At 45.5% G+C, this 14,164-nt stretch overlaps 2 protein-coding genes across 2 annotated transcripts; one reads left to right on the top strand and one right to left on the bottom strand.

The window, feature by feature from the left end:
- The first annotated feature begins 6,065 nt into the window (after nt 1-6,065).
- LOC147973216 (leucine-rich repeat extensin-like protein 6) lies at nt 6,066-7,583 on the top strand. The gene is made up of 2 exons (XM_087521964.1): nt 6,066-6,703; nt 6,816-7,583. The coding sequence occupies exons 1-2, from the start codon at nt 6,192-6,194 to the stop codon at nt 7,447-7,449; spliced, it is 1,146 nt and encodes a 381-aa protein (XP_087378090.1). The 5' UTR covers nt 6,066-6,191; the 3' UTR covers nt 7,450-7,583.
- A 154-nt stretch (nt 7,584-7,737) lies between these two features.
- OTP85 (Pentatricopeptide repeat (PPR) superfamily protein) lies at nt 7,738-13,463 on the bottom strand. The gene is made up of 2 exons (XM_087521963.1): nt 11,521-13,463; nt 7,738-10,079 (listed from the first exon to the last, which is right to left on the bottom strand). The coding sequence occupies exon 1, from the start codon at nt 13,386-13,388 to the stop codon at nt 11,577-11,579; it is 1,812 nt and encodes a 603-aa protein (XP_087378089.1). The 5' UTR covers nt 13,389-13,463; the 3' UTR covers nt 7,738-10,079; nt 11,521-11,576.
- Nucleotides 13,464-14,164: the final 701 nt, after the last annotated feature.

Below are 14,164 nucleotides of genomic sequence, written 5' to 3'. Positions count from 1 at the left end.
CAACATTAATGTATGTTGTCACAAAAATTCAAATCAAAATTCGAAATATCGCTTGAGATACAAAAATAACAAATTTGACATCAGTGTGCTAATGGGCCAAACTGAAACCCAACTTGTGTTATGTACTATTAAGTGTCAAAATTGTCATTTTTGTATCTCAAGCAATGTTTCGAATTTTGATTTGAATTTTTTTGATAACATAAATTGATGTTGTGTCAATGTACTAAATTGTTTTTGGATTTTTTCGAACGTTTTTGAATGTGCAACGGGGGACCGCTGCGCCGGTAGCATCAATTGCCCCCGTGCACCAGATACATCCATGTAAGATTTGTTCTCCCTGAGAACAAACAACGATTTCAACCAAAGAATGGGTAAAGAAAATGGCGCTGTTGATATTTAAATAGTATCACTTTCTCCGTACAATTTGTATAGCTACAACATTCAAGTATTTGTATAGCTATAACATTCAGATATGTATGCCCAACAATATCATTCAGCTATGTATCTGACAACATCAATATATGTATCGGTATACCTATGATTCAGGACAGGTGAAGCATAAAGTTCCAGAAGACGAACATAACATAAATACATGTGTTCCTCCTTCATGTATGGCACGGCCGGCACTGGCCTTGCGCCCCTCCTCGCTGCCCGCATCGCGACCACGCCCTGCCCTGGGGTTCCGGGATGGCGGTGACGGTGGCCCACAACCACGCTCTCCCTTGAGTCTTGCCCTGCCCTGGGGTTTCGGGATGGCGGTGACGGCGGCCCACAACCACGCTCTCCCTTGAGTCTTGCCCTGACCTTGGGTTCCGTGATGGCGGTGACGGCGGCCCACAACCACGCTCTCCCTTGAGTCTTGCCCTGACCTTGGGTTCCGTGATGGCGGCGGTGGTCTCTGAAGTTGGCGGAGGAGGAGGCTGGGAACCCTGGTTCCACAATGGCGGCGGCGGCCCACAACGACGCCCCGGGAAAAAAATCGAGGCAGAAGTTGGATCGAGGGAGGAGTGGCAGTGTACGTTTTTTTCCTTGTGTAGTTTTTTTTAGTGGGATTTGGCATTTTAATGGAAAGAAGAGAAAATCGAGTGAGACAGGGTGGTGGGAGGTGAGGCGGAAATAGACCAGTGAAAAGGAGGATGGTGAAAGATGAGGCAAGAATAAACCGTGGATGCTGGCCAAGAGGGGGTAGTGTACGTACTCGCTGGCTCGCAGGCAGGAAGGTGCGCTCTCAGGTGGAGTCTGCACTTTGCAGCTAGACGAGCGTGCACAAGCAGTCACTGAAATTGTATTCCGCGTACGATGATCTCACTGTTGCCGTCGCCAACCATCAACAACTGTCAAACATTATGTGCAAGATTCCGCAGAAAAACTAAACACACGATGTGCAAGTTGCAGTGGTAACACGCTACAATAATTACTACTTCCTCCGTAAACTAATATAAAAATGTTTAGATGACTAAAATAATGATCTAAACATTTTTATATTAATTTACGTAGGGAGTAGTATAGTACTAGTAGTAGTAAAAAAACAAATGCATGCACGTAATGATCAACTTGGCCCGTCTCGGTCTCCTGCACTAGTGGTTGGTGAGCATGCAGTGGTTGAGCACACGTCAACCAAATCTTCAGGTCATGGAAATGGTCGACTCCCGCTTTTCCTTCCTACTAACGACGGACTGCACTCACACCAAAGACAAACGAACGAACGTCAAAGTAAAAAAGAAGCTTCTGATCTCCTGCAAGTTGCAACGGAGCAGTTTGCACAAGTTTCCATATACAATGCGCAAGTTGCGAACATGCACGCGTTTTACAGTCTTCTTCGACATGGAACTGCAGAGACTGCGTCTTATCCTCCAACACGCGTGCATATACTATATATTTTTAGAGCGAGAGAGGGACAAGGTTTACATTGCCTTCCGCTTCCAATCATACATTCTCCAAAATATAGCATGAATCTCAAAACAAAGGTGAACGACACCACCCGTAGAAACCATGTATAGTGTTGGTATGCACCTTCGACACCGCGGAGCTGGCCACACGGGCGTACGACCCGACTAGCTACACTGATACGGCCAGAGCCCAGCGGTGCTCAAATTCCCTGAGAAGGCCGATTACACGGAATTCCTCGTCCCTCCCATAGTCCCATTCGGATCGTGTGCCATGAGGAGGAGAAGGATCACCGCCAAGCCGAGGCGCAGCATAACGTCGAGGCCAACGATGTGCTCTACATAGCGAAGCTCGTTGACGCCGATCCAGAGCTCCTCGCGCGAAACATTGCATACTTCAAGGAGGAGGAGGCACGACGCAATAAATTACAAGATGGGGAGGAGGATCACCGGATCAAAGTCGAGGTCGATGAGTTGTTCGAACAGCTCGAGATGGAGCTCTTCGACGAGGAGGTGAAGCCATCTACCATCAATGACCATGAGGCCGATCCTTCTGCACCAGGGTGGTGGATATCTCGTCCGGTGATGACTTCAATGACTTTTGCAAGCCTCAAGCTACGCCATAGAGTTAGGTTTATCGTAATGTATTGCTATGAATCTCTCCTAACGTACAATCCTTTTTAGGGCACTAACTTTTGGGGTATCTATTGGAGATGCTCTTGGGCCACATGGATGGATGCACCGGATACATTCTCCTCGCAACGGAAGAATATCCGGTGCACTTGGTGCATCATACTCCTGTAGCACATATTAGAATGTTTGATTTTCTTTTTTATAAAATAGCACACATTCACAACATCAATGTCTGTTGTCGCAAAATTTGAAACATAGCTAAAATGACAAACTCAACACTGAATAATACATACCATAAGTTACCTTTATATTTGGCTCATTATCACATTGATGTCAAATTTGTCATTTTGTATTTCAATCAATGTTTCAGATATAAAACTTTATGACAACATACATTGATATTGTGTTAATGTGCTAGATTTTCTTTCCAGATTATTCAAATATTTTAAAATGTGCTACATCATCGAATGCATCAGTAGCACTACATGGATGGGTGCGCCGGATACGTTCCCTTCTCACAACTTATAACTTGGAATCACGGTTGGTTCAAAGTGGCCCCACAGTAAGTCTGAATCATGCTCTCTTCAACACAAAACCTATATATGAACTTTCAGAGATGCAAGATGAATCTGTGGTCCTTATTTTAAACTGTGGAAGTACAAAAGCTTATAGCACTGGATGCAACCAATGGGAGACGTCGTACATAATACGCTCAACTGGTTTGGATGACGGTTTAGATATATACTATGTGTGTAGGCACATGTTCCTGCTTTTTAATAATCATTGTTGGTTGTGGCTTTTTTTCCTCCTCGGTGTGTTTGTGTTGTACGGGTATTGCATGATGTTACTTGCATTTTAAATAAATATAGATGTGTGCATCGCAATGATGCAGGGGCAGGGGGTTTCAATCTCCTTTTCTGAGAAAAAACATAGCTCTGTGTATGAATGAATATTTAAGCTTAACTTTATAGAGGAAAAAAAGGGGAACTAGCTATTGCATTTTGTACAACTATAAATTTCAGAATTTTCTTGTTCAAATTAACATACATGTCTGAAATGTGATATTACATATTAAATGAGCAAAGGAGCATATACATCTCAGAATCTAGATGACCCATCACCCAACAACATTTAGGTTAAACAACCTCATGCCATAGTTATAGTTGCCTAGTTCCCATGAAGAGAATCGTCCCCAATGATAGTGGGGCCCCTTTGAATAATTAAGCATTGTGGGCATTATTTGGTCAAAGAAAACATGCGGCAGACATGAGAAGAGAATACATCAATTGAAAACAGGGAGCGAATTAGCTGAAATGGCCATGTCAAACACTTAACATGCAATTGCTTAATGATAAATAAAGGGCAAATTGAACAAAATAAAACTTATATTGTATTATATTAGAAGATACACAGGTTTCTTGTGTTAATCAAGCCCGGCAAAGGATGTTCAACCGATGAGGAACCGGTACTGGATTACGACATGTAGTTGAAGACACTGCATATAATCAAAGTGGTCAGGTGAGCTTAAGCCCCCCGTAGACCTTCCACAGAATATATTAGTTAAAGTGATCATAAATCATATGCAGGGTGATATAAAATGCATCACATCATTAGGGAAAACGAGTTAGCACCTTAGCATCTCACCTCACCAGCGGCCGATCCAGAGAGCCCGACGTGCCACCTGATGCGGCTGCCGGCCGGCGACGACTAACGGCAGCAGCAGCCAGCCAGCCGCCAGTCACGTCAGAATCCGGTGCAGAACCGGGTGGTGACGTCGAGGTTCCCGCGGCACACGAAACCGCAGAATCATGCGAGATTAAGAGCAAACTAATATCGGCAATCAAAGACCGAAAACACAATTAGGATGTGATTAACTAATGGAGATGGTTGCATTACGACATCAGTCACCATCCAGAACAGAGATTCTCATGCAGGCCAATCTATTAGTATATGTATGCTACCCTGCATCAACAGACAGGGGTGCTGTTTTTTCAGCCATGGATATATTCCCTGCGATTTATGGTTCCTGCTAGTAGATATTCTCTTTGTTTGGGTTTCTATTACTGTATAATTTTGTGGTGATTCTTTGTTTACGTTTCGATCGAGCCGTGACAGCTACTGGACGACGGTTTTCAGTTCGTGGTGTTAGAAAACTGCAGACGGGCCTGAGGTGACCTCACCACCACTAAACTACGATGATTCCCATAGTTTCAGTACAACAACTACGGTTCCTACTCTCTCGGTAGACTTTCTGGTTCACTGGTTGCTCGTGATGAAAGACGAAGGGGGTATCCAGCTGTCCTTAACAAGAGTTTGAACATTAAGCTGATAACGGATAATCTTGCACTGTCAAATGTCAACCATCCTCAAATCCTGTCGAATTCGGACGAACCCAAATGTCAATGGAAGAAGTAGAAGAATTTGTCCTAGCTAGGGTGGAACAAAAGATGCTTTTCATCACAGGAAAAAAGGTTAGGATAACAGATATTATATGCCTATCAGAAGTAGTAGACTCCTAACAGTAGCTTAAAATGATGACCACCGGCACCGAATAGTGAATGCAAGACGAAAAGGCCAACAAAGTTGCGCCTCTGCACTATGGCAAACAGGAAGAATCGATGAAGCCCCCGTCGTCAACATTCGTGCAGGCCACACATAATTTCGGTGGTTTGTGCTGATTGGGTGGCGAAAGCATATTATACATAAGCACAAGAGCCAAAGAAGATTCGATAAAAAGGCCGACAAACACGGGGAATAACTAGAGCCAAAGGCATATCTCTCTTTCTCGCATGTTAAGTTAAAGGAAAGGATCATGTGTAGAGTAGTACAGTATATATAAAACTAATACTTTGCCGGGGCAGGTCATCATTTGATCCAGCACTAAAAGAACATGATTAGCACACATAATCAAGACCGGCGAGATAGATAGATAGATATATCAACATCATTGCAAGGAAATGGCGTTGTGAATGGGTGAGGATTTCCATTAACAAACACGATGCAACCGTGCGAGATAAATAAGAATCTAAATCAGAAGGCAAGTTGGGGCCAGAAGTGCGCGCAGTTAATGAATGAAGCTAAGCAATAGAAGACAAAGAGTTTTAAAGGAAATGCAAAACTTCATAAAGACAAGGCATCTTACTATGTGCACTAATTTCATCACCAATAACAGATGCATAATACTTTATGTGTGTGCTCTGTTGGTGCCACTAACTCTGAAGAACACGGTCAGTGGGATTTTGTCACTGAGTGCAGGCATCAGTCAGTCTTTGACCGTGTCCTCAGGGCCAAGGAGTCGAGCACAAAGGCACACGACAGCCAAAAGTCAATTTGCTAGGCAGGAAAAAAGACGGACGATCACCCATCACCCACTCCGCCAAAATCCGCAGTATGAACAAAATCGCGTCGCGAAAACGAAAACGAAGCGGTCAACCGAAGCTTTAGTTTTGGATGCGCGCCAATGATACCCGGACATCATCATTAAACAAAGAGAGATAGAGAGAGAGAAAGAAAGCGAACATGAACAAACGATGCACTCGCCGCCAACGAACACCCAAGGAATAATAAGAGGAGCAAGGCGCCGGCCGGCTATATAAGCCGAATTGAACGCACGGCAGGACATATGCTACAACACAAATCCCAAGAAAAGAAGCAGCAGACATTCCATTACCTATGGCGATGATGGGGTCGACGGCGGCGGTGCTCCTGGCGCTGGTGGTCGTGGCGTCGCCGCTGCTGCTGGCGGCGTCGCAGCCGGTGGGGGCGCCGCCCGCGGCGCCGGCGACCAACAACTCGCGGCTGGAGAAGGCGTACGTGGCGCTGCAGGCGCTGAAGAAGGCCATCACGGACGACCCCAAGAACCTGACCAAGAACTGGTGCGGCCCCGACGTGTGCAGCTACTACGGCGTCTACTGCGCGACGGCGCCCGACGATCCCTGCGCGCGCACCGTGGCCTCCGTGGACCTCAATCACGGCGACCTGGCCGGCACGCTGCCGGAGGAGCTGGGCCTGCTCTCCGACCTCGCCGTCTTCCACCTCAACTCCAACCGCTTCTGCGGCGCGCTGCCCGACGCCCTCCGCTCCCTCCACCTCCTCCACGAGATCGACGTCAGCAACAACCAGCTCACCGGCAACTTCCCCTCCCAGTTCCTCTGCCTCCCCAACGTCCAGTACGTCGACATCAGGTACGCACGCATCATCATCATCATCATCATCATCATCTGTACCTCCGATCCTGCGCCGCACTTCACAGAGGTTTAACAACTGGCTGTCTGTCTGTCCATGTCGTCTCTCAAGGTTTAACAACTTCTGCGGCGAGGTGCCGGCGGCCATCTTCGAGAAGAAGATCGATGCGCTCTTCATCAACAACAACAACTTCGAGTTCACGCTGCCGGCCAACTTCAGCAGCTCCACGGCGTCGGTGATCGTGCTGGCCAACCTGCCGCGGGTCGGGGGGTGCCTGCCCAGCAGCATCGGCGACATGGCCGGGACGCTCAACGAGCTGATCCTCCTCAACAGCGGCATCTCCTCCTGCATCCCGCCGGAGATCGGCAAGCTGGACAAGCTCACCGTGCTCGACCTCAGCTCCAACGGCATCGTCGGCAAGCTGCCCGACACCATCGGCAATATGCATGCCCTCGAGCAGCTCAACGTCGCGAACAACATGCTTGCCGGCGAGATCCCCGAGAGCATCTGCGCGCTGCCAAACCTCAAGAACTTCACCTACTCCCACAACTTCTTCTGCGGCGAGCCGCACCGGTGCCTGGAGGTGCCCCACATCGACGACCGGCAGAACTGCATCGCAGGTCGCCCCGACCAGCGGCCCGGCGAGCAGTGCATCGAGTTCCTCCACCGGCCGCCGGCCCAGTGTGCCGCGCACGGGCAATCGTCGCCACCGCCGATGTATGCGCCTCCACCGCCGATGTACTGATACGTGGCAGACGGCAATACTGCAATTTGTAACTGTTTGCTGCCTTTGTGCCGTGAGAAAGGATAAAAATGTACACATTTGGTATATACTGTAATCTTTATTTTTCGGAAACAAGAAATAACAATGGATTGATAGATTTGCGTTACAGAACTCAACTGAAAGGCAAAGAATCATTTCAGTGTTCTTTACCTGTTCCTTCCTCGTTTCAAGAAACAATTGTTTAACAGTCTACTAGTCCTGCATAATCATATGACAATAATGCGCTAATTTGGCGGTGTGGCTTCTGCAAAAACTTGGTGTAGTTATTAGTTGGATCGATCTGGGATGGAGTTAGTTGAGGGGCCATGCTATGTCAGAATTCAGTTCAGAATTAGTTGTTAGGACTTAGGACCACTGCTAAAAGTGGGAAAAGAGGGAGCCTATCACTGTTTTTCTCTGTAAAGGTTTAAAAGACGACTCTTCGGCTAAACTAAATAACCCAAAGTGTTAAACATATGAACCCTGGGGATTTATAAAAAGCACATAATATCATGCCATCTGGCAGCTCGGATATCAAACCCTGCCAAAGAGCTCCATTTCAAAAGGATATGGATGTCCTTGTCGAAAAAGGAAGCTACAAAAACAGAGGACGGAGCAAGTAATGGGAAAAAACATAGACAATAAAGTAAGTAAGATTCTAGCTAGGGTACCACCAAATTATGAACAGTAATGGCACAAACGCAATTGATAACGATTGGTCAGAGAAGAATTAATAAAAAGCGAGTACCCGTTCATGGATTCCAGCTGCAAAGAGGGGTTTCTTTTACTCGTTGGTTGATCAACTCAAAGGGCAAGAAGCTTCTTCTACCCTTCATCTTTGCTGGCTCCAGGCAGGCCGGGGTTCCTTTCCGCAATCCACTCGAACAAGACGGCTTCATGGTTTCACCCAGCCCATGTGAATTTTGCCGCTTGACCTTGTCACACACAGCAGCACAGTAAGCTCAGACAACTGAAAGATTACGGTGTACTGTTTCAAAGTCTATCAAGTATATAATACAGTATGTCAACTAATTTTCAGAGACGGGCAACAGCGACGGGAACTGTTTGTATGGTGGCAAGAACATGTATGGTACGACTGAAGAACATAGCCACAAGAAATCGAAATAAAACACATGAAACTTAGTGGCCGTGCAGCATGGCATAACTGACCTTTTCATCATTGATGGGTTGAGTTAATGACAAGCTGGCGTATGTTAACGAGGCAAATACTCAACATATTTGCAGATAATGGAAGAGGAAAAAGAAAATGTGGCTATGGATATGACTAAACCAGCTGTTGGACCAAGTAAAACATGCAACTTGCCCTAGAATAATCGATAAAGAAAGATGATGGCGTTCTTACCTCGTTATTTAAGTAACCGCTCATGAAGGTGCAGACAAAGTTATGTGATAATCAAATCCACCAAGATAGTAGGTAACCTAATGCATTGTCATGTTCATACGGCAAGGTCAGTCTATCAAGTTAAATGAAGCACGGCAATCTAAACATATCTCAGGATGTATAAATGGTGGCTGATTTGGCAAGCATTCATTTCAGTCATCTAAACAATGTGGTTTGCTACCCTATTTATGACATAACATCGAAATGATGATGCCGAAGACCGAACTGATACACTATTCTATGCTGGTAGCAGGAACATGGGGTCTGAGATCTAATTCAGTTATGACTATTCTTAGACATGTACTGGTAGGCGATACCACGAGTTTTATTAGGACAGCACATGCAAGAAAGAGATGTATGACCAACCTGAACCTTAAAAGCACAGTATATGATGAAGTGTTGATTTCATTCAGTAGAAGATTAGGTTTACCAAAAAGTTTTGCATATGTCCTAATCTCCTATGAGTTATAATGAGAACAAAAAAAAATCACAAAGTCCCCTTCCCAGAAATGTTACAGACACAATGAATTCAACCTTGGGATGTGAGTGTAACAGTGATACTATAGAAGCAGACTACAGACCATGCTCCAGTTTCACCTGAATAGTACAAGGGGAACCAATCAACTCATGCAATACCAACTTACATAGCAAATGTTGCCAGTAAATCAGGTAAAAAAATCTAGCATCATACAGAGATAAAGATATACAGATGGTCTGATGGTCCTACCGGACATGTCATCAAGATTTGTTGAATCTGCATTGCAGTCAGAATCTTGCAACATTTTAACCTCCAATGCTGGAATGGAGCAGCCAGACTATTTCAAATTTCAATGCCAATTAACTAAGGTAATGTTGACTAGACACATTTATATGTGTTTTCGGTGTCATGACACCATCTTCCGTGGAATGAACAGAGCCCATGTGACTCTGCTTTACAGCTTATTTGCGCTATCCACATTTTTCTAACAATTTGGGCTATTGAGGATCGAAGGCTCAATCATATTGTAGAAACAACCACTTATTCACAACCTGAGGCTTCATGTTGCTTTTGTCAGGCTGATGACCTTCCAGTTCGAGGGGCAGAGTTGTGTACCAAACAACTATTAGTATTTTCCTTTCCTTGGAAACATTTTAACATTTCGACTACTATTATCTGATAATTATCCCATGTAAGATATGATCTAACTCCACAGCAGGGCACGGTGCTGATCTGCATTGCTAGAATGGATCTGGTCAGTTGGAGAAAATCATCGGGCTAATCTGTAGAATACATAGCAACTTTATTCATAAAATAAAGTGACAAAACATCTGTTTTCCTCTCTTTCCATGTGCAACAGTAATAGTGCTGACAACAAAATAAGATTAACAACATTTTAAGGTCCAGATGGCATTGTTTTATCATTATACATCGGGGAAGATATGAACCTCAGAAAACTGAGTGAAACAATCATGAAATGAACAAACTAACACCATCAGAATCACCTGTTTGGGCTTATGGGCTTGACATAATATGTGAGTAATATGAAAAGAAGATGGCAGGAAACGATTTTAAGTTGCTGTTGTGCATTATCAAGTGGGGATGTGAAAATGGTAAATAACTAAAAATGAGAGGGGTGTCAATTAACTGACAAGTTTGCAAGGTATATGCAAAATGCATTGAGTTCAGGTATTCAGTCTTTACAGAATTTGGAGAAAAGGTGTCCCTGAACCCATACCCCATACCAACTAGCTGCATTTGCAGTAAGACTTCAAAATATCAAAGAAATGTACTTATAGTTAAAAAAATGGGGAATTGCATTAAACAACAACAACAAAGCCTTTAGTTAAAGTTGGGGTAAGCTAGAGCTGAAACCCATAAAGATCTCGAAACCAACTCATGGTTCTGGCACGTGGATAGCTACTTCCATGCAATCCTGTCCATGGCTAGTTCTTTGGTGATGGGGAATTGCATTCAATGAATAATAAATCAGGTGAGCATAGTATGATCGTCGAATTAACTAAACAGGGTTTTCAAGTTAAAAATTAAGATTTATAAAGAAACAAAATGCAACTAGAAACATTATTTTTCAACACCACAAGTGTTATACATCTTTCTGTTGAGAAAAGGAAATAAACAGTTCGGTACAACCAAGTTCAAGCTCCATCGAAACAGTATATCAGAACAAATAGAACAAAAAGGAAAAGAAAAGAAAATGTCAGGACTGTTACAGCTAATAGAGAACTATAACTGCATACAGACTCCCATGTTAGCAATCAATTACATTCATGCTAAGAAGTAGTACTGCAATCTGCCAATAGACTCCTATATTAGCTCACAACCTCACAGTATGATGCACATGTCAACTCCCTATCAAATAGGTTCCATCTTCTCATAGAATTTTCTTTAGAATATTTACAAGAATGTAGGAGGTTGTCTGCATACACTAATGCTATACCTATAAGGTTGTAACAGATAGTAATGCTCTGCAAGGATCATGGTAAAACATGCAACTCAGGCCATCAGGAAGTTATGGTATTTGGCACGGGTATGACTAAACAGTACATGTCCAGTAACAAACTTTGGGTTAGTTCTTATTGTTCAGTGCCATCAGTATTTGAAAATACTCTTCAATTGTCAGTTAGTTTGGCATGCATATAGAAGTTGACCGTACCTGAATGGACACAACAGAGATAGAGCATAGTGAAACAAAAATTGTGTTCCTAAAATCTACCAGTAGTCTCCACAAGAGCAGACCCCATCCTCAAAGTGGTGGAAACGATTTAGATCTCTGAGTATGATCCGCCTATTAAAGAGCATAGAGACAAGCTTTGCCATCGAATGACAATCTGGACATACACGAAGGTTCTTGACAACACGGAGAGTAGTTCCTGGAGATGTGTTTAAAAGCCCGAAAGAAATCGCCAGCTTCTCACTATGGTATCTTAGGCTTGTGGCCTTCTCCTCCTCACCCATTTGAACATGGAAGACCTGAGACGTATTAGGGACATAACCAACAAGTTTGAGCTGCTCAATCACTTCATCAACCATTCGGCATGCATCTTGTGATTGTGGGTGTCTTCCATCTCCTGCGAAGAACTCATGAACCCTGTTATCTATCTCAATTGAGCTACAGCCAGGCACCTTTACCGCCCCCTTTTCATTCATCAGCTTCCTTACCCTGTTCATCTCTTCCCATTCCCCAGTGTTGGCGCACAAATTCGAGAATATTACATAGTCACCACCATGAGTATCATCCAGCTCGAGAATCCTCTCAAAGACACGTTTTCCAAGATCAACAGCTCCATGGCTTCCACAGGCAGAAAGCAACGTCCTCCATAAGATGGCGGTGGGCTTTATCGGCAGTTCATCAATGAATTGGTAAGCCTTTTCAAGCTGACCTGATCGGGCTAGCAAATCAGTCACGCAACCATAGTGCTTTATCCCAGGAACTATACCATACTCTCTCATGCTGTCGAAGTATTGTAGCCCTTCGCTCACCATGCCAGAATGGCTACAGGCATAGAGCACGCCTAGGAATGTGACCGCATCAGGCTTTATCCCTTGCTTCTTCATCTCTTCGAACAGTGAAATGGCCTCCCTGCCGTAGCTGTGGTTAGCATACGCCACGATCATCACGGACCAAGCTTGCCTATCCCTTGATTCCATCCCCTGGAACACATCAATGGCATCCTCCAAGCTCCCGCACTTCCCATACATGTCGATCAGCGCAGTGTTGACCTTCACAAGAGAGTCAAGCCCTGCCTTCCTGACATACTCGTGGATCCACCTCCCCAGCACCAGTGCTCCCAGCAGCGCGCACGCCGAGAGCACACTAGTCACCGTGATGGACGTCGGCTTGAGCCCCTTGGCCTGCATCTCCCGGAACAGCACCAGCGCCTCCCCGGGCCGGCTGCTCCTGACGGCAGCGGTGATCATCGCGTTGTACGAGACCACACAGTCCCCGTCCGGCACCCTGCCGAACATCACGTGGGCGGACCGCGCGTCCCCGCACTCGGCGTACATGTTGATCAGCGTGGGCAGGACGTACTCGTGGTCCGCGGCGCCGGTCTTGACGGCCACGCCGTGCGCCTGCCGGCCCTCCTCCCCGGCCCGCGCGGCCGCGCACGCCTTGAGCAGCGACACGAACGTGTACGTGTCCGGCGCCACGCCCTCCTCCAGCATCCGCACGAACACCCGCGCCGCCTCCTCGGCGGCGCCGTCGGCCGAGCGCGCGTACCCACGCAGCAGCGTGTTGTACCAGACGACGTCCCCGGGGCTGGGGATTCTGTCGAACACCTGGCGTGCGTACTCGAGGTGCGCCGGGGCCGCGCCCTGCTCGGTGCAGAGCGTGAGGAGCCTGGTGACGAGGGCCGGGTGCGCGCCGAGGCCGGACTTGACGGCGGCGGCGTGGAGCTGGGCGAGCGCCCGGAGGCTCGTGCAGTGCGGGAGGTGGGGGAGGAGCGGGTGGTGCGACGGCGGGCTCTTGGATTTGGCGGGAAGGAGAGGGGTGGGCGTGGCGGTTAGAGGCGAGGACGACATGGCCGTCGTGCAATGCTGCCTATCCTCTGGCTGCGAGTGGGTCGTCTCACTCTCCACCTCGTCGCCCGGAGAAGATTACATCACACGGCGTCGGATGCTTTGCGGGTTGGGCTTACATGTGGGCCCATCGTATCAGAGACCATTTAAATGTAAAAGAAAATTATACTGTATACGAGTATTTGTTTCGCAAAACCTTTTTTCGGTTTTCTTTTGTGTTCTGTAATGTTTTGATAAATAAGCGTATAGTTTTTGTGCTTTATTACTCTTTTGTTTTTGAGTTGCTGATAAAGACCACATGAAAAGGTGACTGTGTAGATAAAATTTTATCAATATCTTGTTTTTACAACATTTTTACGGTGAATAGTTCTACTCTCACATGATTCTGAAAATACGAGTCTAGAGAAATGTATTTGGATGAAAACTTCATTGTCTATTCCGGTTGTCACCTTCGAAACGATGTTTTTTTGGGCACCGCACTTGCCCATGTCCTCGGCGATCTCCAACAAAAGATATGGAGTTTACCTTGTAATCCCAATCCATTCATCAAAAGATATGGAGTCTTTTTTATATGAAAGAAAAAGAAAGTCATATTTTTGCATTAAAAAACAACTATATTTATGGAGTTTTTGTGTTTTATAATAAAAGGAGCAAAAGTATAGAGTTTTATGTTATACTGCTCATTTTGTTTTCAAGATGCTAATAATGGCCACACGGAAAAAAAAGTTTGTATAGATCAAGGAATATAAGTGTCTAGTTTTTTACATGAATTTTGCAGC

The sequence above is a fragment of the Triticum urartu genome, chromosome 5A (assembly GCF_056163025.1).
Source record: "Triticum urartu cultivar PI428250 chromosome 5A, HENAU_Tu73, whole genome shotgun sequence".
Lineage (NCBI taxonomy): Eukaryota > Viridiplantae > Streptophyta > Magnoliopsida > Poales > Poaceae > Triticum > Triticum urartu.
The sequence above is the reverse complement of the archived record's forward strand: the minus strand, read 5'-3'. Positions and strand labels throughout refer to the sequence as shown.